The following is a 25,130-nucleotide window of genomic DNA, read 5'->3' on the forward strand; positions in this document are numbered from 1 at the left end:
AATTAACCAGTTATGCTCTTTATACGTTTATATGTTTTTAGAAATATACGTGAAATATATGTACATATGCATGTATGGTGTAAAAGATAAATCGCTGATACGTTTTTTTTTTTGATTGCCGTACCTCTTTTTTTTTTTTTTTTTTTTTTAAGCAATCCTGCTTATACTTGGTTAAGTATAAGGGGTCTTGCTGGAAATTTCTCAAGTAAATACTTGAATTTTTATAGATTTTTACCTGGGTAGTTGTGTGTTATAACACAACGGAAGGCATTTACCGGCAATTGCTAATCTGTCATATACAGTACCAATACCAAACTGCTTTCTTAGCGGTTTTCGGTTTTTCCCGAAAAATAAACCGAACAGCGAAAACAGCTTGGTAACGGTTTTCAATTATTTTTCGACCCGAATTTTGGTCTGAACCGTAAATTTAAGTTTTCGTGTTTAAACCATACATATGTATGTATAGAAAATGTGATATATAAAAATTTAAAGGAACGATACGACTCACTTTGGTTTCCGCCAGGGGCTTTAGGGGATAATATGAGTGTATGTGCTTTGCTTTTGCTTGCGCTTCTGTTTGCGCTTGTGCCTGTGCTTGTGCCTGTGCGTCTGCCTGTGCGTGTGCCTGTGCGTCTTCCTCCAATCCTTGTGCTGGTGGTTATTGTTGTGATTTCCTTATGCCTTTTCTTTTTCCGTTTGTAAGTTATTTTTCACTGCACCTGACTAACTATGCCTTTATTGACTTTGTTTTATTTTCTATTTTCTCTTTTTTTCCTTTTTTCACAGCGCAATTTTTTCACCTCACTGATGCACTCTTAAGGTTTTTTTTTTTTTTTTTTTGTGTTATGTTTTCAGTCACTTTAGCCACTCCACTATCTCTCTTTAATTTATATACATATGCATTTATGTATGTATGAGTTTATCATAAATTTGTTTTCTTTTTCCACCGCACTTTCCGTTTTTTTTTTTTGCACTTTGCACGTTTGTTCACTTTTTTTTTTTTTTTTTTTTTTTTTGTTTTTTTTTTTTTTTTTTTTTTTTTTTTTTTGCACTTTGCACGTTTCTTCACTGTTTTATGTATGTATGTTGTTCACATGTATGTATGTAAAAAATTTTTTGTCGTTTTGCTAACTTTTGTCACCATTCGTTTATTTATTTATATATACTATGTATATATGTATATTTTTTTTTTTTCCATATTTGTCACTGCCGATTTATTTCTTTTCTTCCCGTTTTGCCACCAACGGGTATTTTTTTTGTTGTTTGTGATTTTACAAAGTTTTGTCACTACCGTTTTTTTTTTTTTTCTTCCCGTTTTCCACCAACGGGGTTTTTTTTTTTTTTTTTTTTTTGATTTTACAAAGTTTTGTCACTACCGGTTTTTTTTCTTTTCTTCCCGTTTTGTCACCAACGGGGTTTTTTTTTTTTTTTTTTTGTTTTTTGTGTCACTTTTTCACTACCGTTTTTTTTTTTTTTGTTTAGTTTAATTTTAATAAGTATGTATATAATTTTGTTGCCGCCGTGATTATTTTGTTACCGCGTGACCGTGATTATTTTATTATTTGGTTAACGCGTGACCGTAATAATTTTTTATTTTTTTTTTTTTTTCACTTTGTGCCGTCCGGTACGGCTCGAAGGACCATGTAAAAAAGGTTGATAAAACTCGCGGCACTTACCCGGTGATTTGGCGATGTCTCTGTGGTAGCGAATTAAAACGGAGAAAAACCTGACGACTGGGATGACACGTATGTGTAAGCGCACGGATCGTATGAGAAAGAGAGGCTGGCGCCGTCCGCCAGTCCCTTTTGTTACTTGTGTTTGGTGTCCTCGGGTGTGGTGTGAAAGGTGTGGTGTAGATAATGATGAGATGAGAGTGTGATGAAATGATGTGTGGATGATGTAGATGGTGTAGTCGTGTTGAGTGTGGTGTGTATGAGTGGGGTGTAGTTTTATTATACTAAGAGGGGGGTCAGGTGCTCATTTAGCCATCCATTAAATCCACCAATTTTTCGAATTGCTTCTTTGTTTTAACTTTATTTTTTCTGAAAATTTATAAAAAATATTAATTAAAATTAATTCAACATTAATTAAAATAGTTATTTTACCCGTCCTCCATTTTTCTTTAATATTTTTTTGTATTTCACTGCACGAATGTTGAACTTCAACTGCTTAATAGCTATTGAGTTGAAGTTTATTTATATACTAGTCAATCCCACTTGTACAGAGTTGAAAACCGCAATACCAAAAAAAGTTGAAGTTCGATCATACTTCAACCGCAATTTTTTTTGACGGATTGAGTTGAAATTGGCAATACTGAATTTTTAAACTTCGACTTAAATGCAGTTGGGTTGAAAACCGCAATAGGGGCATTATTTTCATTAAAAAAGTTAGGCACTACAAACAATTTTCAAATATTATTTAGTGTCTAGATGCCTCTCACGAATACTCCAATCCCGCCCAGAGCGTAATCGTCCTACCGAAGAAGTAATACATAATACATAGTTCTTCTGTAAAGAAGAGTACTTCTCCTCCAATTGACCTTAGAAATCTCCGATTTCCTTGCCCTTAAAATGATGAACCGCCAAGATTCATAGAGCTCTACCTAACGGTAGGGCGTCCCACTGTCCAAGATGCTCTCCCTAAATGTTAATAGCACCTAAAAAATCTATATTTATAAACTTCCAAACATACTACGGTATAGGATATAAAAAGTCTTATGTTGTGTTACATTTAAAAATTGATGCTATCCATATCAGTAAGTTTCAATTCAATTACGGCAGAAGTACTATCGTTTAAAATAGACGTTTCTACAGAATTTAAAAGTTATTAAAATTCCGAAAAAAAATTCTCGGTAATAAAAACTGATTGATAGTAATTCGCTGAGCATTTATTATTATCAGAAGAGGTCTAAATACCAAATAAACTGATTTGTTCTTAAACAGTACTAATTTAATTTTCATATAATTGGATTTCATATTTTTGATAATGAGATTTTAAACAGCGATTTTCAAATATTTAGATGTGATCGCCTGATCAGAAGTGTTACATTATTCAGAGTAATCCTCTTGTTCTACCTACCTTATTTGAGTAGTAACTATGCTCTTATCGTAATTATTAAAAGTAAAAGTACAAATTACTGCTTCTCAAAAGTGTTATGTAAACTAAAAATCAAAAAAACCCTGAACTTTTAAAGATTTTAAAAGAACTGGATCACTTGTATATTTCCTATCCAATTATGAATTAACGCTCCAATTATTTCTGAAGAAGACGCCTTACTTAATTTAAATAAGATAAGACCATCTTTTATCACAGATGTAATACCCTTATGCTTCCTGAAAAATAGGGCCAAATATATCTACTTGCCTTTGACAAGGATATTCAATTCCTCTCTTAAGGTACATATGTTCTTCAATATGGAAACATTCATTTATAATAATGTACCTTTGCATAAAAGTAAAATGTAGGTATAAAAAGTTATTTACTAGAACAAGTTTTTAACTTTATTAAGCCTAACTTTAGTCTGGATGTTGATGCCCTAGTCTGGAAAGCAAAATGTATTTTCTTAAACGTTGATATAAAGAATTTAGATATCCATATGTTACTAAATCACTTTTTACAACTTTGGTTAGACGTAAATTGGAATATGGCTTCGTTATATGAATCCTAGTTACCAAATCCATTCTGACAAGTTAGAGTTTGTTCAAAACCCATTTGTACTTTTCGTCGTAGGTTATTTCAGATGGGATTTTAGGTTAAGTCTACATCCATACATTAGTCGTGTAAAACTTATAAATCTACCTACTCTTGTCTTTCTCTTTATATAACTCAGCGCCCCTCGCTTCAGTTGTGTGAGAGGAGGGTAATATTTGTGTTATTATTATTATTATTACTATTATAAAATAACACACATTTTTACTTTGAGTTTGGCTTAAAGTCAGAAGTCGAAAAGTTGTTGCTCAATTTCTCACAATTATACAAGTTTTTTTCGGTTAATATTACTATCTGTTTACATCAACAGTTATTTTTCACTTTTTAGTTTGATGTGCTTTAAAAGCATGATTTTTTAGTTTTATTAAACCTACTACCATTAGACACCAAAAAAGTCATTGGTCTTTAGCAATAAACCAGACTATCTGAAAGCTTTAGAAGTCAATATTGAACATACGACTTGATCCAATAAAAAAAGTACTCGACAATTGAAATCATCGAATTCGTTCCTGCAAATGAAGTCGTGGAGGCCATTTGAAAGATGTTATATGCAAACCTTATTTGTATCGATTGTACTTCACATTACATAAAAAACATTTGAATTTCCTTAACAATGAGTTTATGTTTTTTTTATTAAAGAAATGATATCAATATTTTTAGAAAACTATGTATATTTACTCTTCTCTTTTTATTTTAATATGCTTTAAAAGCATATTCCTTAGTTTTTTAAACTATAAAATTAATTTGTCACATGTGGTGTTTTCACTTTAAACATAGATAGTTGATTTTTAGTAAATCCCAAACTGTTTAATGTTTTGTCAAAAAACCACTCAAATATATCTACTGCCATTTCAGTCCTACTGTAATCATAAAGAAAAATTCGTGAACTAAAATCTCTTTCAGCTTTGCATTTTGCTGAACTTGTCGCATACCTTCATTAAAAGTTTTTTATACTCTCGCAACAAAGTTGCTAAGGAGATATTATAGGTTTGTTCACATAACGGTTGTTTGTAAGTCCTAAAACTAAAAGAGTCAGATATAGGGTTATATATACCAAAGTGATCAGGGTGACGAGGAGAGTTGAAATCCGGATGTCTGTCTGTCCGTCCGTGCAAGCTGTAACTTGAGTAAAAATTGATGAAACTTGGTACACGTATTTCTTGGCTCCATAAAAAGGTTAAGTTCGAAGATGGGCAAAATCGGCCCTCTGCCACGCCCACAAAATGGCGAAAACTGAAAACCTATAAAGTGTCATAACTAAGCCATTAAAGGTATTAAATTGAAATTTAGCACAAAGGATCGCATTAGGGAGGGGCATATTTGGACGTAATTTTTTTTGGAAAAGTCGGCGTTGCCCCGCCCCCTACTAAGTTTTTTGTACATATCTCGGAAACTACTATAGCTATGTCAACCAAACTCTACAGAGTCATTTCCAACAGGCATTTCCATACACAGTTCAAAAATGGAAGAAATCGGATAATAACCACGCCCACCTCCCATACAAAGGTTATGTTGAAAATCACCAAAAGTGCGTTAACCGACTAACAAAAAACGTGGCGTCGCCCATTTATAGACCAAAAACCATATCTCAGGAACTACTAGACCGATTTCAATGAAATTCGGTATATAATATTTTCTTAACACCCTGATGACATGTACGAAATATGGGTGAAATCGGTTCACAACCACGCCTTCTTCCAATATAACGCTATTTTGAATTCCATCTGATGTCTTCTCTGTATAATATATACATTAGGAAATGAAAATACAATTCAATACTCAAAGTACACAAATTAATCTAATCTAATTAATTTTACAGCAAAATAAAAAAATATGTAAATGACGGATAATGAAATCTCGATTATCACTTTATCATGCGAGAGTATAAAATGTTCGGTGACACCCGAACTTAGCCCTTCCTTATTTGTTTCATATATTTTTTCTCCTTCATCTTAGCTATTTGCAACACTTTTTTTTATGGTAGTGTAACATCTCTTCCTGAGCCTTTTTTAAGGTATCTTTCAGGTCTACGTGGGTTTAGTTATTATTTCTTTCTATTGGGCCATTACTAGTGCTTTGACGTGGTGTACAGTAATAAATTTGTATATTTAGTCGTTCCATTAAGGATTTGAATTGAATTGTACTTAAGCCTGGTTATTGTCGATAACTAATTTTTATACTCTCGCAACAAAGTTGCTAAGAAGAGTATTATAGTTTTCTTCACATAACGGTTGTTTGTAAGTCCTAAAACTAAAAGATTCAGATATAGTGTTATATATACCAAAGTGATCAGGGTGACGAGTAGAGTTGAAATCCGGGTGTCTGTCTGTCCGTCCGTCCGCCCGTGCAAGCTCTCACTTGAGTAAAAATTAAGATATCATGATGAAACTTGGTACACGTATTTCTTAGCTCCATAAGAAGGTTAAGTTCGAAGATGGGCAAAATCGGCCCACTGCCACGCCCACAAAATGGCGAAAACCAAAACCTATAAAGGGTCATAACTAAGCCATAAATAAAGATATTAAAATGAAATTTGGCACAAAGGATCGCATTAGGGAGGGGCATATTTGGACGTAATTTTTTTGGAAAAGTGGGCGTGGCCCCGCCTCCTACTAAGTTTTTTGTACATATCTCGGAAACTACTATAGCTATGTCAACCAAACTCTATAGAGTCGTGTCCTTCAGGCATTTCCATAAACAGTTCCAAATGGAAGAAATCCGATAATAATCACGCCCACCTCCCATACAAAGGTTATGTTGAAAATCACTAAAAGTGCGTTAACCGACTAACAAAAAACGTCAGAAACACTAAATTTTACGTAAGAAATGGCAGAAGGAAGCTGCACCCCGGTTTTTTTTTAAATTGAAAATGGGCGTGCCGTCGCCCACTTATGGACCAAAAACCATGTCTCAGGAACTACTCTACCGATTTCAATGAAATTCGGTATATAATATTTTCTTAACACCCTGATGACATGTACGAAATATGGGTGAGTACGCCTTCTTCCAATATAACGCTATTTTGAATTCCATCTGATGCCTTCTCTGTATAATATATATATACATTATGAACCAATGATGATAGCGGAATAAAAGTTTACACAAATACGGTATTTGAAAAATATGTAAATGACGGATAATGAAATCTCGATTATCACTTTATCATGCGAGAGTATAAAATGTTCGGTGACACCCGAACTTAGCCCTTCTTTGCTTGTTTTAGTGTACTTTATATTCCAAAAGAATTAGTCAATTAAAAATGAAAAGCACTGTTTTTCAAGTAACAATGTTCGAATATTTTTTATTGCAATACCATTCTATACCTGGCAACAGGGTACTAGTGGCGACCTAGGACTGAAAAGAAAAATCTTATATAAAAGACAATACATAAAAGCATATTTTCGGGTATGTACATATGTGCTCTATATTCTTGTTTTTATTCTCGACTAACAAAATTTATTGTAAACTTATTTTGCTAAGAAAATGAACACAAAATATCGCAAGTGTATTATAATTAAAATCACTGTTTTTCAAATGACAATGTTCGAATATTTTTTATTGCAATACCAACCTATACCTGGCAACAGGGTACTTGTGGCGACCTAGAGCTGAAAAAAAATATCTAAAAAACTGAATACAAGCATATTTTCGGGTATATATGTGCTATATATACTTATTTTTATTCTCGACTTACAAAACTTATTTTGCTAAGAAAAAGTTTTTGTATACAATATCCACTTCGTTGTGACTCATTCTAAATTAAGTGGCATTAGAAGTTCATTACTTGCTAATAACAACTCGAAAATCGTTGCAAACAGAGACCACATATCTAATAGCCCAACTCGATTAAAATATCATTTCGAACATGGAAATTACACATTTTATATGTAACTGAAGTGAATATTATCGAAGTAAACATTTAGAAAAAGTAGATAACATTAAGGTATATTTGTGCACACAATATACCAAATTCCGTTGCCATATGTTTTACTTTCATGCATATACTTATGTACATATATGGTATATGTCTGTATGTATTAAGGTTTTCGAAATTTTTCATTATCAAGAGTTGCCTTTTAACATTCTAAAAATACGAACATTGAACGAAACGCACTCATTTCCTTTTGATGATGCTCGCGGAGAACTGCACATGCTTATATTCTGTACAGTATATACTTTTGTATTATAATGTTTAAACATTCAACCAAATGTACGAATAGGTTCATGGACAAAGTATCTGCTATGTAATTATACATAAGCATTATTACGTGTATTCTTAAGTAGTTGGTTCATTCGTTTCTGCTAAATTTTAGCATTAAATTTATAATAGTCGCGCATTTTTATTTGAAGACAAAATTTTTACGTGAAAATTAACTGCATAAAAGTGTAAAATATTTTTGCTTCAGTTTTGTGTTCAGAAGAAGTGCGTTGGATTTTGTTTACAAAAAATGAGTACTACTTCACATCCTCAGCAAATCTCAAGCCGTAGGACTTGCGCTGCATTTAATAGAGCTTTTAAGCTTTTAAGTGTTAATTCAAAATCATCAAATAAAAAATTACAAACAATACCATCGTTTAATTCGTATAATGAAATTTCAAAAATGTTGAACAAAAACGGTAGCATATCAAGCAACCATTTCCGTGGAATTCGCAGGCAATTGATTGACCAATATGCCACATCTGCATGTCATTTGATGACTGTGAGTTTGAATTCAAATATTGTATATGTTCATAGAAAAACAAACTTTGTTTGGCCAAGATTAATTTATTATAGGGTTAAATTAAGAATATTATATCATACATCTTTGCAAAAAAAAACAAAGAATAGAAACAAGTAAGGAAGAATTATGTTCAGGGTTCAACCGAATATCTTATCCTCACGATATTTGTGATGATCGAAGGCGGAAAAATATTTCTAGGTGTTGTAAAATCTTTATATACTATACAAAAATATTGCAACCATATTTGGTATGTTATAAAATAGGTCACGGTTCACTAAGTTTCGTTTACAAATTTTGTTTAATGTCTAAGATATTTATATTAAAATGAACTTTACTAAAACCAGTCAGTATATGCAGATTAAGATTATATATACACATAGCCGCCGGAGACTTACAATTTTCGAATTCAAATTCGCGTTTCAAGTCCAAAAATTAACAAATTAAAGTATGCAATCTTTCTATGTAACATGCTATGAACTTTATACTTGTATTACTATCGTATAATATATCAATTTATATTATATCCACTAACACATCACTAAATAGTTTTTACACATTTATTTAATCATAAAAAGTGCACAAATACCTTTATATCATATTAAAGTTGTCTTAAGTTTGACTTATTTACACAATAACACAACGGTAGCATGCAAACAAATAATAAGTTTTTACATTATCAATATTTTGTAAATGAACAAGAGTAAACAAAAAGAAAAAGGGTCTCACCCGCTCATAGCTATATTATCCACGTATTATACTACAAAAACATACCAATATCACTAATTTTTACTTCGGGATGACTTAAAATTAATACAACTATACACTTAATTCTCCTTTTACACGGTTTTGTTTTAACACGGTTTGAAAATAAAAGAATTTTTAATTTTTTACACTATTTTATTCCATTTTAATAATACATTTATTTAGACCCCGGTACCTATAGTTGACTTTTGTTAGAAAATATAGGTCAATGAGTGAGATATATAATTGAAATTCAGGGATAGTACTTCTCTGACAATGGTATGTCTGTATGTCAAAAATGGATTGAATCGGACCAATACTTCCCTTAGTTAGCATATATATAAAATAAAGATAATCGAACTTCCGGGTGACTTTGTACCGCATATATCGGCCAATATGTGAGTTATCTCAATGAAAATGAGCTAGCATGTTTTACTCATAACAGTGTATCTTTACGCTAAATATAAATAAAAATTTAGCGAAAACTTGAGTTACCCCCATACAACTAATATCAGGATTTTCGAACATCCGACTGACTGTCCTCTACAAGGTAGTTTCCAAAGTAAACAGGACTTAAAAAAAAAAACAGAACAAATTGTTTTTTCGGTAAAATCAATTTATTTTATTCAAAATAGTCTCCCTCTGCTTCAATACAGCTTTTTGCACGGTCCAAAAGCATTTCGAACGAGTGTTTTAACACGTTGGCCGGTATGGCTGCCTGTATGCCGGTGCAAGCCTTTTGAATGGCCTCTACGTCTGTATAACGCTTTCCTTTCATGGCAAATGCATTTTTCCGAAAAGGAAGAAGTCGCACGGTGCCTTATCAGGTGAAAACGGGGAGTGGTTAATTGGATAAAATGTGAATTTTGGTCAAATAATCGTCCTTCGAATGTTGCATTCTGAGCAATTTTTAGTCGTCAGCACACACCTTTCGTAAGCCCAAATGTTTGGTCAAAATGCGATAAATCGATGTTTTGGAGATGTTCAATTCCATTTGCATGAATTTCAATGATGATTTCGGCTGGTTTTTATCATTTATGTATGTCCTCATGACCACTTTGAAAACGTTGAAACCACTCGTGCTCTCTGCTACGGGATAGGCAATCATCGCCATAAACTTGTTTCATCACTTCCAATCCATGAAATGTCATGAAAATCTCATGGGGGCGCTAGATTCAAAAAGTCCTGTTTACTTTGGAACACACCTTGTATGATCGGATTCCATTAAACACTTCCAACAAGAGGTCTCAAGAGGTTTGCTTACATTTTGTTCCTCACAAATAAAGTATAGCAAGTCATCTAAACAAATTTCTCATCTCGATTTTATCGGATATTTCTTTACAATCATTCGAGAGTCGATTCTATGTTGGGAACAAATGTTAACACAGTTTGTTAACTATTTGATTTTAAAACTTTTTTATATAAATTAAGGCCATTAACAAAATACAGCTAACTTTTTTGGTCAGTAGTAAGGTCGAAAATCTTGCTAAAAGAAAGAGGTTTAAAAAAAATAACGACGAGAGTGTATGTATTTTGTATGAAGTTACATGATTCTTCCAATTGTAAAGGGCCACCATCGAAATCTACTTCAGAATGAAAAAAGCTAACCATCAATTTTTAAGCTGCTACCCAATGTGAGGCCATTCAAGTTTTTTTTAAATCCCTTATTCCTTCAAATATTCAATATATTCGAAAATTGCTATATACTATACCTACATACATATGTATATTTTTGATTTAGAGAACTTCTGTCCACACTTACCCATTTTATCCCTGAAATCCTGAGACAGTATTCTAATGACCAGCCAAGTTGAACACTGTATGTTTCTGGCCTCTTTTTACGAATAGCTTCGCGCATACGACGCATAACACTGAAATAGTATTCCTTGTTAACAAATTAGCCAGCGGAAGGAATTCGGAGTGCACCACACCGTGATAATCGAAGAAAACTGTCTTAATCCTAATTTTTGTCGTGGGTTTTTCGATTTCGGCTCACCTTTCCCCACGATATTCGGACGTTTTGGCACCTGAAATTTGATTCTACACACAAAATTTAATAAAATTTCTTTATTGAATAAATTCACACATCGTAAAAGTGTCCAAAATCTTATGTACCTCAGAAAGACAAACAAACTAAACACTAATGATTATTTTAATGTGACATTTGGCACAGGCACAGTCATACTAACCCAGAAAAAAATACTTCGATGAATGGGTTTTCGCGTAAAAATTATATTAAAAAAACTTAATATTTTTGTCCACAGTAGTAGGAGGATGGAGTCAAGTGTAGAAGTTCACGCAAGTGAGAAAAGTTCTCTGATCACCATTCACTTGGGAGTGGCCAGAAACGATTCTTTTACATATGACTCAAGTAGCTCACGACTTCCGGTCTTTGACCAAGTATCCTCTGGGTAGCCTAAGAACATCCGTTTGAAGGCGAGCTAAAGTGAGAAGGTGAAACATCCCCTACATAGGGTTGTGCGCTGGGTTTGGGACCCGCAACGTAAAAAAACATCGGCCTCAACTCCCGTGCCGTTAGTTCTGCTTTCTCCAGACTGGACAAGGAAGCAAAACAAATGGGTCTAGCAGTGAACGAGGGCAAGACGAAATATCTCCTGTCATCAAACAAACAGTCGTCGCACTCGCGTCTTGGCTCCCACGTCACTGTTGACAGTCATAACTTTGAAGTTGTAGACAATTTCGTCTATCTTGGAACCAGCATAAACACCACCAACAATGTCAGCCTAGAAATCCAACGCAGAATAACTCTTGCCAACAGGTGCTACTTCGGACTGAGTAGGCAATTGAGAAGCAAAGTCCTCTCTCGACGAACAAAAACCAAACTCTATAAGTCACTCATAATTCCCGTCCTGCTATATGGTGGAGAGGCTTGGACGATGACAACAACTGATGAGTCGACGTTACGAGTTTTCGAGAGAAAAGTTCTGCGAAAGACTTAAGGTCCTTTGCGCGTTGGCAACTGCGAATATCGCATTCGATGCAACGATGAGCTGTATGAGATATACTTATGACGACATTGACATAGTTCAGCGAATTAAAAGACAGCGGCTACGCTGGCTAGGTTATGTTGTCCGAATGGACGAAAACACTTCAGCTCTGAAAGTATTCGACGCAGTACCCGCCGGGGGAAGCAGAGGAAGAGGAAGACCTCCACACCGTTGGAAGGACAAAGTGGAGAAGGACCTGGCTTCGCTTGGAATATCCAATTGGCGCCACGTAGCGAAAAGAAGAAACGACTGGCGCGCTGTTGTTAACTCGGCTATAATCGCGTAAGTGGTGTCTACGCCAATTAAGAAGAAGAAGAAGAAGTAGGAAGTAGGAGAAGGGTTTTATTTAAACTGTTTCACTGTTTTTTGTACGACAAGAAATTTGGTGGTAGATGGATGATATGGCATAATTTTTTATATTTCCTCTGACCTACGAAATATACATAAGTAATTTCAAATATATTTGTAGAATTATATAACAAAAAACGTAACAAGAAATGTTTACATCTTAGATGCAAACATCAATATTATTTGTTCATTCCTCCCTCCACAGTAATAGTTAAATGTCTTCTATGAATGCATATTGTACTAAAAACTGTTCTATACTCTAAAAATATTAATCAGTGTAAATAATGATATTAAATAGTGTGTCTAATATTCTTTTCAGATTGATGATCTTTATCAAGAAATTCTTTTTGAGATATGCAATAATTGTGGACGTGAGAGTTATGACATATGTCCCAATATTCTTTTGGAATTCGCGCAAGAAGTATTTAAAATATCAAACACAAAGCATGAAGAAATTTTGAGAATGGCAAGGCAAAAAGAACCGCCTAAACTGCGTCTTAATGTGGAAATTATTAAAGCAGAAAATTTATTGCCAAAAGATGCAAACGGATTTTCAGATCCTTTTGCTACTATTTACTTGGAGTCGAATGCTTCGCATCGTTATAATACATCTGTAAAGCATACAACACTAAATCCAATTTGGGAAGAACATTTTTCATTGTAAGTTAACTTCGACCATATAAATTCTTAACCGTTCTAAATTTATACATATGTGAAATTTATAGACCTATCATTGATAACCCTAAAGAGGAGGTACTGGTGGTAGAAATATGGTAAAAATTATATGAAATATATGTTGAATGATGACTAGAAATATAGTAAAAATTTACGCAATTGTACAACTATACTTAAAGGGATTTTGATGCTGCAGAAACTATCAAAGAAAAGGTTAATAAATTACTCGATGTGAAAGGAGTTAAGGGACTAAGTAAGCTGATGAAAGAAATTGCTCAAACCGCATCTACGGGAAAACATGATAATGAATTAATTGGCCGCGCAGCAATTACTCTGAAGGTCTGATGTTTAAACCAAGAATGATAGAAATGTAAATTACGATAATTTCTTTCCCTTGCTTTTGTTAAAATTATAAAAGAGCACTATGTAATGAGTGACATAATACGGAGGATTGGTTTACAGTAACTATAAAGGTTTTACATTTTTACAATGTTTTACATTTCTTTGCTTTCATTTTGAGTCTGTCGCAGTTTTATCATTTTTGGTTGGTTTGGTTTATCATATTTGGTTGCGACTAACTCAGTAAAAACTGGTCAACACAATTTTGTAATGAAAAAGCGGGCAGTTTCCTTTATACTTATATCGGTTAAGACGTAACGTGTCGTAATTTATGGTATCTATCATATTTGATAAAATATCCATATATGTATGTATGAATGTGTGCGTAAAATAAATGAATATCTCTTATTTCAGTCAATTTCTAATTCAGGTTTAACTGTTTGGTACAATTTAGAAAAGGGTTCTAAAACAAAAAGTCGAGGCTCGGTATTACTCAACATGACATTGAGTGCGGAAAAGAATAAACGTGTTGCTCTTCAAGAGCATAAACACTTATTAAACCTGTTACTGATTCATGAGCTGGAAAGCTCCCAAGTAGCTGAATACTGGTGGAATGGCAAATTTACTACAAATGCGGAACTTATTCGGTCGCAACATGCAGTTCAAAGTGGCCTTACAAACTTTGAATGCGCCCTTTGCCAATGGGTGGTGTACTCGAAAATCCACGAAAATCATAAATTAAATTTTATTCTCTTTAACAATATTCTAGATATTGTTATACCCACCGTAAAATTACTTCAATCAGATTGTGAAGACGTAAAAACGTTTTGGGAAGGAGTGAAACGAGTTTTGCCGTCATGCTTTTCAATTCTGCGAAAAATTCGCGCTAGAAATGTTAGTGATAAACATATTGTGAGCACACTATGCGATATTTTAGATATTATTTCGAAAATCAAAGCATTGGGACAACCGGTGATAGACATATTTCCTGAAAATATTTATGGTTTTATTAGCCTAAAGAACCAGGATGTAATGAACATTGATCTAGTTCTAGAAGCAGTTATAAATACTGCTACAAAAGAGTGGTTGGAATATATTATGGAAGGAAGTAAGCCACATATACGTGATGAACACAATGACGAAGAAAACTTACAGTTTCTTATAAAGCTCATTCAAATGGTGCGATCTGATTTACAAAGAGGAATGGAGCATTTTGATAAACACTTTTATCAGTAAGTTCAATATCTCCATTTCAAAGAAACTTATATAATTGTTATTGTAATAATAATAATAATTATTATTGTTTTTTTTTTACAGAAAACTAAGAATTAACTATTCGAGCATCCTTTTCAAATATTATGATTTAAATTTGTTCGATGTATGTAAAGAAAAAGTTGAGAACGTTTGTGCAAATATTAAAAGAATGGAAATACCGGACGACACTTTGGAGTTTTCCAATTTTTTGGATGAAGAATCTCTCAACATGGGAACAACACTGTTCGAACTATATTTGGTGTTAAAGCGGTTTGTTTGCTTAGGTAAGGAACTATATTAATTTTGTACTTTTAACGTAACAATATTAACTACATGCATTTTTATACTCTCGCAACAAGCTGCTACAAAATATTATAATTTTGTTTACCTAACACCTATAACTAATCGAAATAGTTAGTATAGTTTCCAATATGAGTGATATGAATTTTTTCTAAAACAAAATAAAAAACACACTAATTATTAAGGGAAATTCAAATGTTTTTTTTTATTCAATGTGAAGTGAAATCGATACAATTAAACTCTCAATATAACATCATTTAAATGGTCTCCTCCAATTCATTTGCAGAATACAACCACGCCTACATAGCATGTCTCAATTTGAAATTCCATCTAATTCTTTTTCCTTTACCGTATACAAATTAAGGAAGAGCTAAGTTAGGATGGAATATTTCATACTATTGCAACTAACCAGTAGCAACCCCGGAAAAATACATTCAGGTGTTGGCAAGACATTATTTTAAAGATATTGCGAAAGAATTCAACATTACTTGTTCGACCAAATCGTAATAAATTACAATCAAATTTGATGTATTGTTAATTTAAATTGAAGGGAGGATGGAGTCATGTGTAGAAGTTCACGCAAGTGAGGAAAGTTATCTGATCGCCATTCACTTGGGAGTGGCCAGAAACGATTCTTTTACACATGGCTCAAGCAGCTCACTACTTCCGGTCTTTGGCCAAGTATCCTCTGGGTAGCCTAAGAACATCCGTTCGAGGGCGAGCTAATGTGAGAAGGCGAAACATCCCCTACATAGGGTTGCAATGACAAAGAGAACACAGGTAATATTATAATTCTATTTTTATCTCGCCTCAGCATACTATTATCAGGAAAGGATGTTCTCCGAATTTCTATAATATATTTAACAGACTGACCAATATTTTCGGTAACAAGTTCGCAATAAAAACTGGAGTCAACATACTTGAATAGCTTTGATCCAAGTTGGGCAATTTTTGGTCATAAGGTGATAGAACTTAGGGGGAGTATTCGTGAAAAGTTTTAATTGATTTTTGATTTGTATACTGAAAAATAAAATAATGAGATGGAATTTAAAGTTGTGTTATATTAAAAGTGAGCGTGGTTGTTATCCCATTTCATCCATAGTTACACTGCCGGTAGGAGTTCCTAAGCGAATTTGGCTATTGTAGCTTTATCAGTTTAGGAGATATAAGAGGGTGGGGCTCATTTTTTCAAAATTGTTTTCCCATAGGAGCCCCTAGCTACTACAATTCCCTGGGTCAAATTACAGTTTTGTGTCTTAATTTAAGATAAGATTTACGAACTCGTCCTCACTTTTTGCCAAGGTACTCCTGTACCAAGTTTCATTAACGAAGTTCTACTCGTCTTGTCATCTATATATTGTATAACTAAATACATAGTATGTACGCGAATACTATACCGTTATGATATTTTTGTTTTGACAATCATATCTTCCGAAATACATTCTTTCAATTTTGAATTTTAATTTCAATTTCACGATTAGCTTAAGGTGATACAAACAACTGTTAGGCTTTTTTTAATTTTTTTTTATTATTTTCATTTCGCATGTGATTGTTTTAAGCATTTTTGGTTGGAACCTTTGTATTATATCAATATTAGGTGCACAGGTCGTACCCCACAGTTGAATGCCATGCATCCAAATCGGCTTTATAACCGCATTATATAAAAGCACTTTGTTGTCTAAGGTAAGTTTGGAGTTTTTATTTAAAATCCAATTTAAATTTGCAGCTCTTATCTTCATGCTAGTTATTTTACTAGATATATGTTTTCTCCACGTAAGTCTTCTATCTAGGTGAATACCAAGATAAGTTACTTCCTAAATAAGATACTTTTTAAATAAGACTCCAATGTTTTATACAATTCTAAAGGTAGAATATTTGTAATCTTATAAAGCATTGTTCACTTAAAATCTGTACGCAAAAATATTATTATAACTAAAAAGATAAACAACGGAAACTAAAAATTTTTATACGTTAAAGAAGATAATTTATTAAGCTTTTAATTTTATTACAAGATATAATTATTCAACTTTGTTATGTAGCAAGTTGCGAGCATGTTTTTTAATAGAAGACATTAACTTTCGAACAGTTTTTCTTGTTACTTTAGCTGCATGTTTATTCCATAAAGGCAACATTGAGTCATATTTTTTTATTACCCGACCACTTCTCCTTAAATTGTTTTTGCTATCGCCCAATATTTTTCTATTGGGCGAAGCTGTGGACAATTAGGCGGATTAAAGATTTTTGGTATTACTTCAACCTTGTTATTTTGATACCACTTCATGGCGGTGGAAGAATAATGTATGCTCGCCAAATCTGGCCAAAATTTTACAGAAGTTCTGTGATGTCGAATAAACGGCAGTAATCTTTTCTCAAGACACTCTTTTATATAAATATCCGATGTCATTGTGGTCGACGTTACGAAAGTACGACTTTTAAGGCCACAGGAGCATATTGCTTGCCAAATCATAACTTTTTGACGGTATTTATCAATTTTTTTATATTTATATTTTGCTTCCACATTCCCACGCTTGTTTGCAACATAAAACTTTTGTCCAGGAAGTTGATTGCAATCGAGTTCGACATAAGTTTCGTCATCCATTACAAGACAGCCTTTGAACTTCGTCAAAATCTGATTGTACAGAAGTCGTACGCGTCTTTTTGCCAAAATATTCTGTTTGTCAGATCTGTTTGGGTACTTAATTGCACGGTATGTATTTAGCCCAGCATTTAAACGTATTCGCCTGGCGGTACTTATACTTGTCCCGAATTTTTTGGCGCGATCACTGTCAGATAGCCCGGGATTTTTTTTAATTGAGGTTAGTATCTTCCTTACTAATTCTTAATCCCGCGCTCCTCCTTTTACACACATTTTTTTAGCTCTTTCTATGCTCAAAGTATTTTTGTACCGTTTAATTACACTACAAACTGTTGTTTTGGACAATTTTAATTTTTTTCCAATTTTTGAACCTGACCATGTCGGATTTGCTATAAATTCGTTCACTATTAATTTTCGATTAGCGTACTCCATTTCACATTTAAAAGCCAACTGATAAGCAAGGGTACTGAAAAGTCCTATACATAACTGTATTTTAACTATATACTCAGATCAACTGATTTTACTCAGAAAATTTGTAAAATAACGGAACAGCGGTCCCTAGAGTGCGTACAGATTTTAAGTGAACAATGCTTTTATAAACGCCTGAGCCATGTCTAGAAATATAGCTAAACAGTACTCTCTGTGCTCAAATGCTTTTCTTATTTCGTTAGTAATTCTACATATTTGCTCTATCGTGCTATGATTTTCACGAAACCCGAATTGGTGTGTTGGTATTATATTATTTTCGTGGAGGAAAGGAGTTATCTCGAATCTTTGATAGTCACTTTTTCAAATATTTTAGAAAGACAGGGTAGAACACTGATTTGTCTGTATGAAGACGGCTGTGTTAAGTCTTTCCCAGGATTATCCGTCAAGATAATCTGCAACTTTTTCCATCAATTAGGATAGTATCCGATATTAAGAATTACGTTGAAGAGCAAAGAGACTACTTCTACAGCAATATATGGTAACTCAATAAGCATTTTTGGGGTAATATTATCGTGTCCCGGCGACTTTTTTTGGATTAACTTCTTTGATTATTCCAATAATTTCAGAAGGTCAAGTGACTCGTTAACTATGTTAGGTATGCTGGACAGCTCAAAGTTGTTCTTTGGGCAATGAGGTTGGAATACCTTTTCTAGGTGATTTGCAAAACAATTAGCCTTTTCCTCGTCACTTCAAGCCTAATTTCCACCCATGTCTCGTATAGGCATGTTAGAGTCAGTTCATTGACTTTTGGGCTTTCAAAAGGGAATTTTGCTTGCTTGAATTTGACCCACCTTCTTTATATACATTTTAGTTTTGAATTCTTCCTCACGTTTAAGCGATTTTTTTTAATTTACATACAGCAGATTTTAATTGAAGCTGAAAGGAAGGGGAACGATTTCTCTGTCATTCTCGTCTTGCACGCCTTTTTTGGTATCAAACTGCTCGGAGTGGTATTGCTCAACAGCCGTAATAGTTTTGCGGTGATACCAAATTCAGACATCGCGGCAAAGAGGCAGCTCCTTTTCGTGCTGTCAAAAGCATCTTTAAAATCGACGAAGAGGTAGTGTGTGTTGATCCTTTTTTCACGGGTCTTTTACAAGGTTTGGCGCATAGTGAATATCTGGTCAGCTGTTGATTTTTCACTTAAAGTATGTGCACGAAAAAGCTGGTCATATAGAAATCCGCACAGCTTAAAAATTTTTAACGGTAAAATCAAAATTAAAATTTACACGCAAAGTTTACTACATTATCTACATAATTGCATTATATTTTTTACAAAACTATGGTTAGTGTAAAATTTTTCAGCAATGAATATACACGTTCGCGAATCGGTTTTGCATAAAAAGCTGGAAAATCCAGGCATGTCTCACAGCGACATCGCCAAAAACTTAAAAATTGCAAAATCTTCGATATCTTTCGTACTTAAGAGATACAGTGACCCCTTATCATTCAATAGAAAGGCGGGTAGTGGTAGAAAACAAGGACTTCAATCTCCACTTATAGCAAAAAAAAGTGTTGACCTATTTGAAACGAAATCCTTGACTTTCAGAACAAGATGTCGTCAAAAAAGCGCAAATGTCACCTCTATATGTACAGAAAGTACGCAAAGGAAATGAGTTACATTCCTTTATAGTGAATGCAGCACCAAACCGCATGTTTTGGCAAAACGACGTGCTCGGCAATTATATGAAAAGTTCATGCCTAATTTTAACTGCGTTGCAATGGACAATGAATCCTATGTAAAAACGGACTTTAAAAAAATTCGAGGGCGACAATTTTATACAGAAAACAAAAGAGGAAATGTTTCTGATAAATTAAAAAAAAAGCTTGACAAATTCCCAAAAATATTTCTAGTATGGCAGGCCATTTGTCAGTGTGGCTTTAAAAGTCAACCTTTTATAGGCTATGGAACAATAAATCAAGACATTTATGTTAATACAGAAACGTCTTTTGCCTTTACTTAAGCTTCATGAGGATCCAGTACTCTTTTGGCCTAATCGACATGTCATAACGGAAAAACCTCTTTAAAGTGGTACCAAGACAATAGGTGGTTCTTGTTCTCTTGTTCCCAAAGAGGGGAACTCTCCAAATTGCCCAGAGCTCAGGCCGATGGAGGCTTATTGGGCCATTATTAAACCGAAACTGTTAAAGACGCAACATACAGTGAAAAATGAGAGGCAATTTAGGAATAATTTATGAAGGATGTTAAGTCTAAATTACGATTATTCGCTTATAAGAAATTATCCTGAATATTATATCTTGAATTCTTATAAATCTATATATAATCTATAACTTGTGCAAATATTTCTGAAATTGAATAATAAACATAAGTTTTATAACGTTATACTCGTATGTTCGACCAATTTTTTTCGTGCACATACTTTAATACGCTCTATAAAACCTTATTCGCGATGTTGAGGATGCTTATCCCACGTTGCAGATTGTGGGGTCTCCCTCTTTGTGCATTGAACAGAGCATACTTAAATTCCAATCGTCGAGAATGCTTTCGTCCGACCATATTCTATAAAGAATTGTTATCAGTCCTTCGCCCCCGTCCATGTGCCTCCGTCGCATTGTTGTTCTTCAGAAGGGTAATTGCTATTCGAACTTCTTCACGGTAGGGCAATGGAACGTCAGCTCCGTCGTTATCGATTGGAGAATCACTATCTCTATCACTTCACTATCTTTTTGTGTTATACTTTCACTGCCATTTAGCAGGCTAGAGAAGTGTTCCCTCCATAACTTAAGTATGCTCTGAACATCAGCCACTAGATCACCACTTTGGGACCTACAAAATTATACTCCGGTCTTGAAACCTTCTGTAAGTAGCCGAATCTTTCGTGGAATTTTAGAGCATTACCCCTGTCGGCCAGCTTGTCAAGTCCTTCATACTCACGCATTTCGGCCTCTCTCCTTTTTTCTGCGAATGCGTCTCGCTTCCCTCTTCAGATTTCGGTATCTATCTCATCCCGCACGTGTTGTGGTCGTGTGTACCGTTTCGAAGTAGGCAGTCTGTTTTCTCTACGCTGTGACACGGCACTCCTTATCGTACCAGCTTTTCTTTTGCCTTTTCCGAAAGCCAATTGTTTCGTTTGCAGCTGTACGTAAGGAGCCTGAAAGTCACAGCTCCCTTATACCGAGTTTCTGATGAGTGATTTTAGAGAGCAGGAGTGCAAGTCGATAAGAAAATCGTTCGGTTGTCTGTTGGATTTGTGGCTTCGACATGTCGAACTTTCCTTGTATTTGTTGACGTGCGTTTTTTGCTGCACAGAGGCGGGTGCGAGATAGTGGTCCAAGTCGATGTTAGGACCTCGGAGCGTACGCACATCTAAAACACTGGAAACGTGGCTTCCGTCTATCACTGCATGATCGATCTGGTTGGTGGCTTTTCGATCCGGAGACAGCCAGGTAGCTTAATGAATTTTTTTGTGCTGGGCTCCGACGAAATCGATCAGCTTCAACTCATTTGAGGAATTTCGCTCCAAGCGGTCATAGAAGGCATCTTTGGTCACATCGTCTTTCTCTTCCGTCGGGGCGTGGGCGCCAATCAGCAATATTTTGAAGAACTTCGCTTTGATTCGGAATGCGATTAGACGATCATCTACCTGAGTGAATAACAGTACTCGGCGACGAAGTCTCTCTCCACCACCAATTCCACACTTCGCGATTTTCGCCTTCTCACTTTAGCTCGCCTTCAAACGGATGTTCTTTGGCTACCCAGAGGAAACTTGGTCTCGGACCGGAAATCGTGAGCTGCTTGAGCCATATGTAAAAGAATCGTTTCTGGCTGCTGCCAAGTGAATGGCAACAGCACGTGCACGAATTATTTGCGAGAAAAATGTATAGATTCGATTAGACTACTTCTTCTGGTGTTAGTTGAAGTCATTGGTCCTCAGCAATAAACCAGACTCTCTTCAAACTTTAGATGTCAAACAGAACGTACTATTCATGACATACAACTTGAGTTAGTGAGAAAAGTACTCGAAAATTGGGTGTATCGAAATCAGTTATGCAAAAAAAGTTGTGGAAATCTTTTGAATAATATTATATTCACAACTTAATTGTATTGATTGTACTTCACATTTAAAAAAAAATTAATTTCGGGGCAAGAAAAGTACTCTTATATTTTTTAATACAATTTAATTTAATTAAGATTAATTTTGACGCTTCACAGAATAATAGTTTTGCAAAATAATCTGTGTTGGATCGCTGTAAGTCGGCGCGGGATGTCGATCGAAGTAAAAGGTGGGGTATATGCGGCGCAGTGTCGAATAAAAAAAAACATGAAGCGAATGTTGACGTGCGAATTGTGCCCAATTTATTGGGGTGATTTAGTATGCACTCACACTCGCCCGAGTGTTTAAAATAAAAAAAGGGTAGTGCATTTAAAATATACAATTTATTTAAAGTTATCCTTTGTTTACAGTACAATGTTTTGCGAAATAATTTATCGCGTCGAATCGAGGTAGAATGTGTTGGATCGCTGTAAGTCGGCGCAGACGAAAAGATGACGATCAAAGCAAAAGTGGGAATTCCGCGGCGCAGTTTGGAATAGAAAGTATAAGCGATTGTTGATGTGCGGCTTGCGTAGAACGAATTGTATAAAACTAATGTGTTGAATCTGCTCTGGGGACAATCCTTTATGTTGAGTGGGTTGATATAGAAGTGTGGTGAGTTGTGTGGTGATGTATGAGTATGGTGTTATCGGATGTGGGGTATTGTGCAATATATTCTTAGGATGCACCAGATTTACCGGGTAGAGTGATTAATGCTTTTTTATACTCTCGCAACAAAGTTGCTAAGGAGAGTATTATAGTTTTGTTCACATAACCGTTGTTTGTAAGTCCTAAAACTGAAAGAGTCAGATATAGGGTTATATATACCAAAGTGATCAGGGTGACGAGTAGAGTTGAAATCCGGATGTCTGTTTGTCCGTCCGTCCGTCTGTCCGTCCGACCGTGCAAGCTGTAACTTGAGTAAAAATTGAGATATCATGATGAAACTTGGTACACGTATTTTTTGGCTCCATAAGAAGGTTAAGTTCGAAGATGGGCAAAATCGGCCCACTGCCACGCCCACAAAATGGCGGAAACCGAAAACCTATAAAGTGTCATAACTAAGCCATAAATAAAGATATTAAAGTGAAATTTGGCAGAAAGGATCGCATTATGGAGGGGCATATTTGGACGTAATTTTCTTTGGAAAAGTGGGAGTGGCCCCGCCTCCTACTAAGTTTTTTATACATATCTCAGAAACTACTATAGCTATGTCAACCAAACTCTATAGAGTCGTTTCCTTCAGGCACTTCCATATACAGTTCATGAAAATCACTAAAAGTGCGGTAACCGACTAACAAAAAACGTCAGAAACACCAAATTTTACGGAAGAAATGGCAGAAGGAAGCTGCACCCAGCTTTTTTTTTTAAATTGAAAAATGGGTGTGCCGTCGCCCACTTATGGACCAAAAACCATGTCTCAGGAACTACTCTACCGATTTCAATGAAATTCGGTATATAGTATTTTCTTAACACCCTGATGACATGTACGAAATATGGGTGAAATCGGTTCACAGCCACGCCTTCTTCCAATATAACGCTATTTTGAATTCCATCTGATGCCTTCTCTGTATAATATATACATTAGGAAATGAAAATACAATTCAATGCTCAAAGTACACAAATTGATCTAATCTAATTAATTTTACAGCAAAATAAAAAAATATGTAAATTATTATCACTTTATCATGCGAGAGTATAAAATGTTCGGTGACACCCGAACTTAGCCCTTCCTTACTTGTTTTATTTTGTTTTTGAAAAGAAATCATACCACTTTTATTACAAAGCTCTGTATAATAAATTCAGACCCTTTGGTTTACATTTTTCACGTAAACTCATTATATTCATCTTACTCAACCTCTCAGAAATTAGAGACATAGGGTGGCGCAAAAGTCGGAAGATGATTAGGATATGCTATAAATTTTGAAATTGATCTTTACGGGGCATCTCGACAGGATAAAATCTATTTCTTGCGAACTGTATTGCCGTGCCTATTACCTGTGGAGACTCCACATTGCTTATATCTTACAATATATCGCAAACTAATTCGTATGCCATATATCGTAAGCTATAAGCTGTCACTTCAGCAGTTTGACATCGCAGTTTTCATTTCTATGAAAATTTCGAAGATGCAACATATCCCATTTGCACATATGCCGACGGAATTTTCATTTCGGTAATATGAAAATTAGAAGAGCGAGTATTAAGACGGTTGTGTTATATTATAAAAATAAAGTACATTTTCAAAATAATATTTTTTCAAAAAATTAATATTTAGTTTAATATTGTTAATTTACAGAAAAATTATGCAAATTGGGTTGGGAATAAGCGAAATCTTAAATTTAATAAACTTATACTAGCAAAAATCAAAATATCAATGCTCATTTTAAATTTATTATTTTAATTCGTATATATGCTACAATTATTATATAGTAGTCCAAAAATATGAATTCTTATTTTCCACAGAAATAGATTTGCAAAAAAAGGATCTTTTTCCTTTTCTTATTTTTCCCAGAAATACATTTGTAGTAAAAGGATCGTAATCCTTATTTTCCTCATAAAAGCTTTAAACAGTTCAAGAGCTCAAAACAAGCGCTACATCAGCTACCTACCCGACGGCATTTCGCAATGTGATAAAATAAATTTTTCAATAGCTCAAAGCATGCGCTACATCAGCTCGAACCTACCTACCCTACACCTTTGCGCAAATGATTATCTTATGATAACAAATGCCCACATACAGATTTGGCAATGGCAATAGAAATAGATTTGACAGTTAGCAAGACACAGATTTGATCCTGTCGAGATGCCCCGTTAATGTCAGTTCTGTTTTGACATTTGTGTAGTAAACACATGCGAAATACACGTAAATAAAAAATGGTACGCTACACTGCGT

At 34.5% G+C, this 25,130-nt stretch overlaps 1 protein-coding gene across 9 annotated transcripts in view; it reads left to right on the plus strand.

Annotated features, from left to right (window-relative positions):
• Nucleotides 1–25,130, plus strand: part of LOC126764041 (protein unc-13 homolog 4B) — a 324,201-nt gene that overhangs the window by 56,690 nt on the left and 242,381 nt on the right. For 8 of the 9 annotated variants that reach the window (XM_050481775.1, XM_050481776.1, XM_050481773.1 and 5 more), the window contains exons 3-7: nucleotides 12,846–13,186; nucleotides 13,252–13,299; nucleotides 13,381–13,540; nucleotides 13,955–14,772; nucleotides 14,858–15,078. In XM_050481775.1, coding sequence (XP_050337732.1) covers nucleotides 12,846–13,186; nucleotides 13,252–13,299; nucleotides 13,381–13,540; nucleotides 13,955–14,772; nucleotides 14,858–15,078 — 1,588 coding nt within the window. Of the gene's footprint in view, nucleotides 1–8,142; nucleotides 8,409–12,845; nucleotides 13,187–13,251; nucleotides 13,300–13,380; nucleotides 13,541–13,954; nucleotides 14,773–14,857; nucleotides 15,079–25,130 lie in introns of those variants that run through there. The other variant, XM_050481771.1, reaches the window with a different exon arrangement.

This window comes from Bactrocera neohumeralis, unplaced genomic scaffold (assembly GCF_024586455.1).
Source record: "Bactrocera neohumeralis isolate Rockhampton unplaced genomic scaffold, APGP_CSIRO_Bneo_wtdbg2-racon-allhic-juicebox.fasta_v2 cluster09, whole genome shotgun sequence".
Lineage (NCBI taxonomy): Eukaryota > Metazoa > Arthropoda > Insecta > Diptera > Tephritidae > Bactrocera > Bactrocera neohumeralis.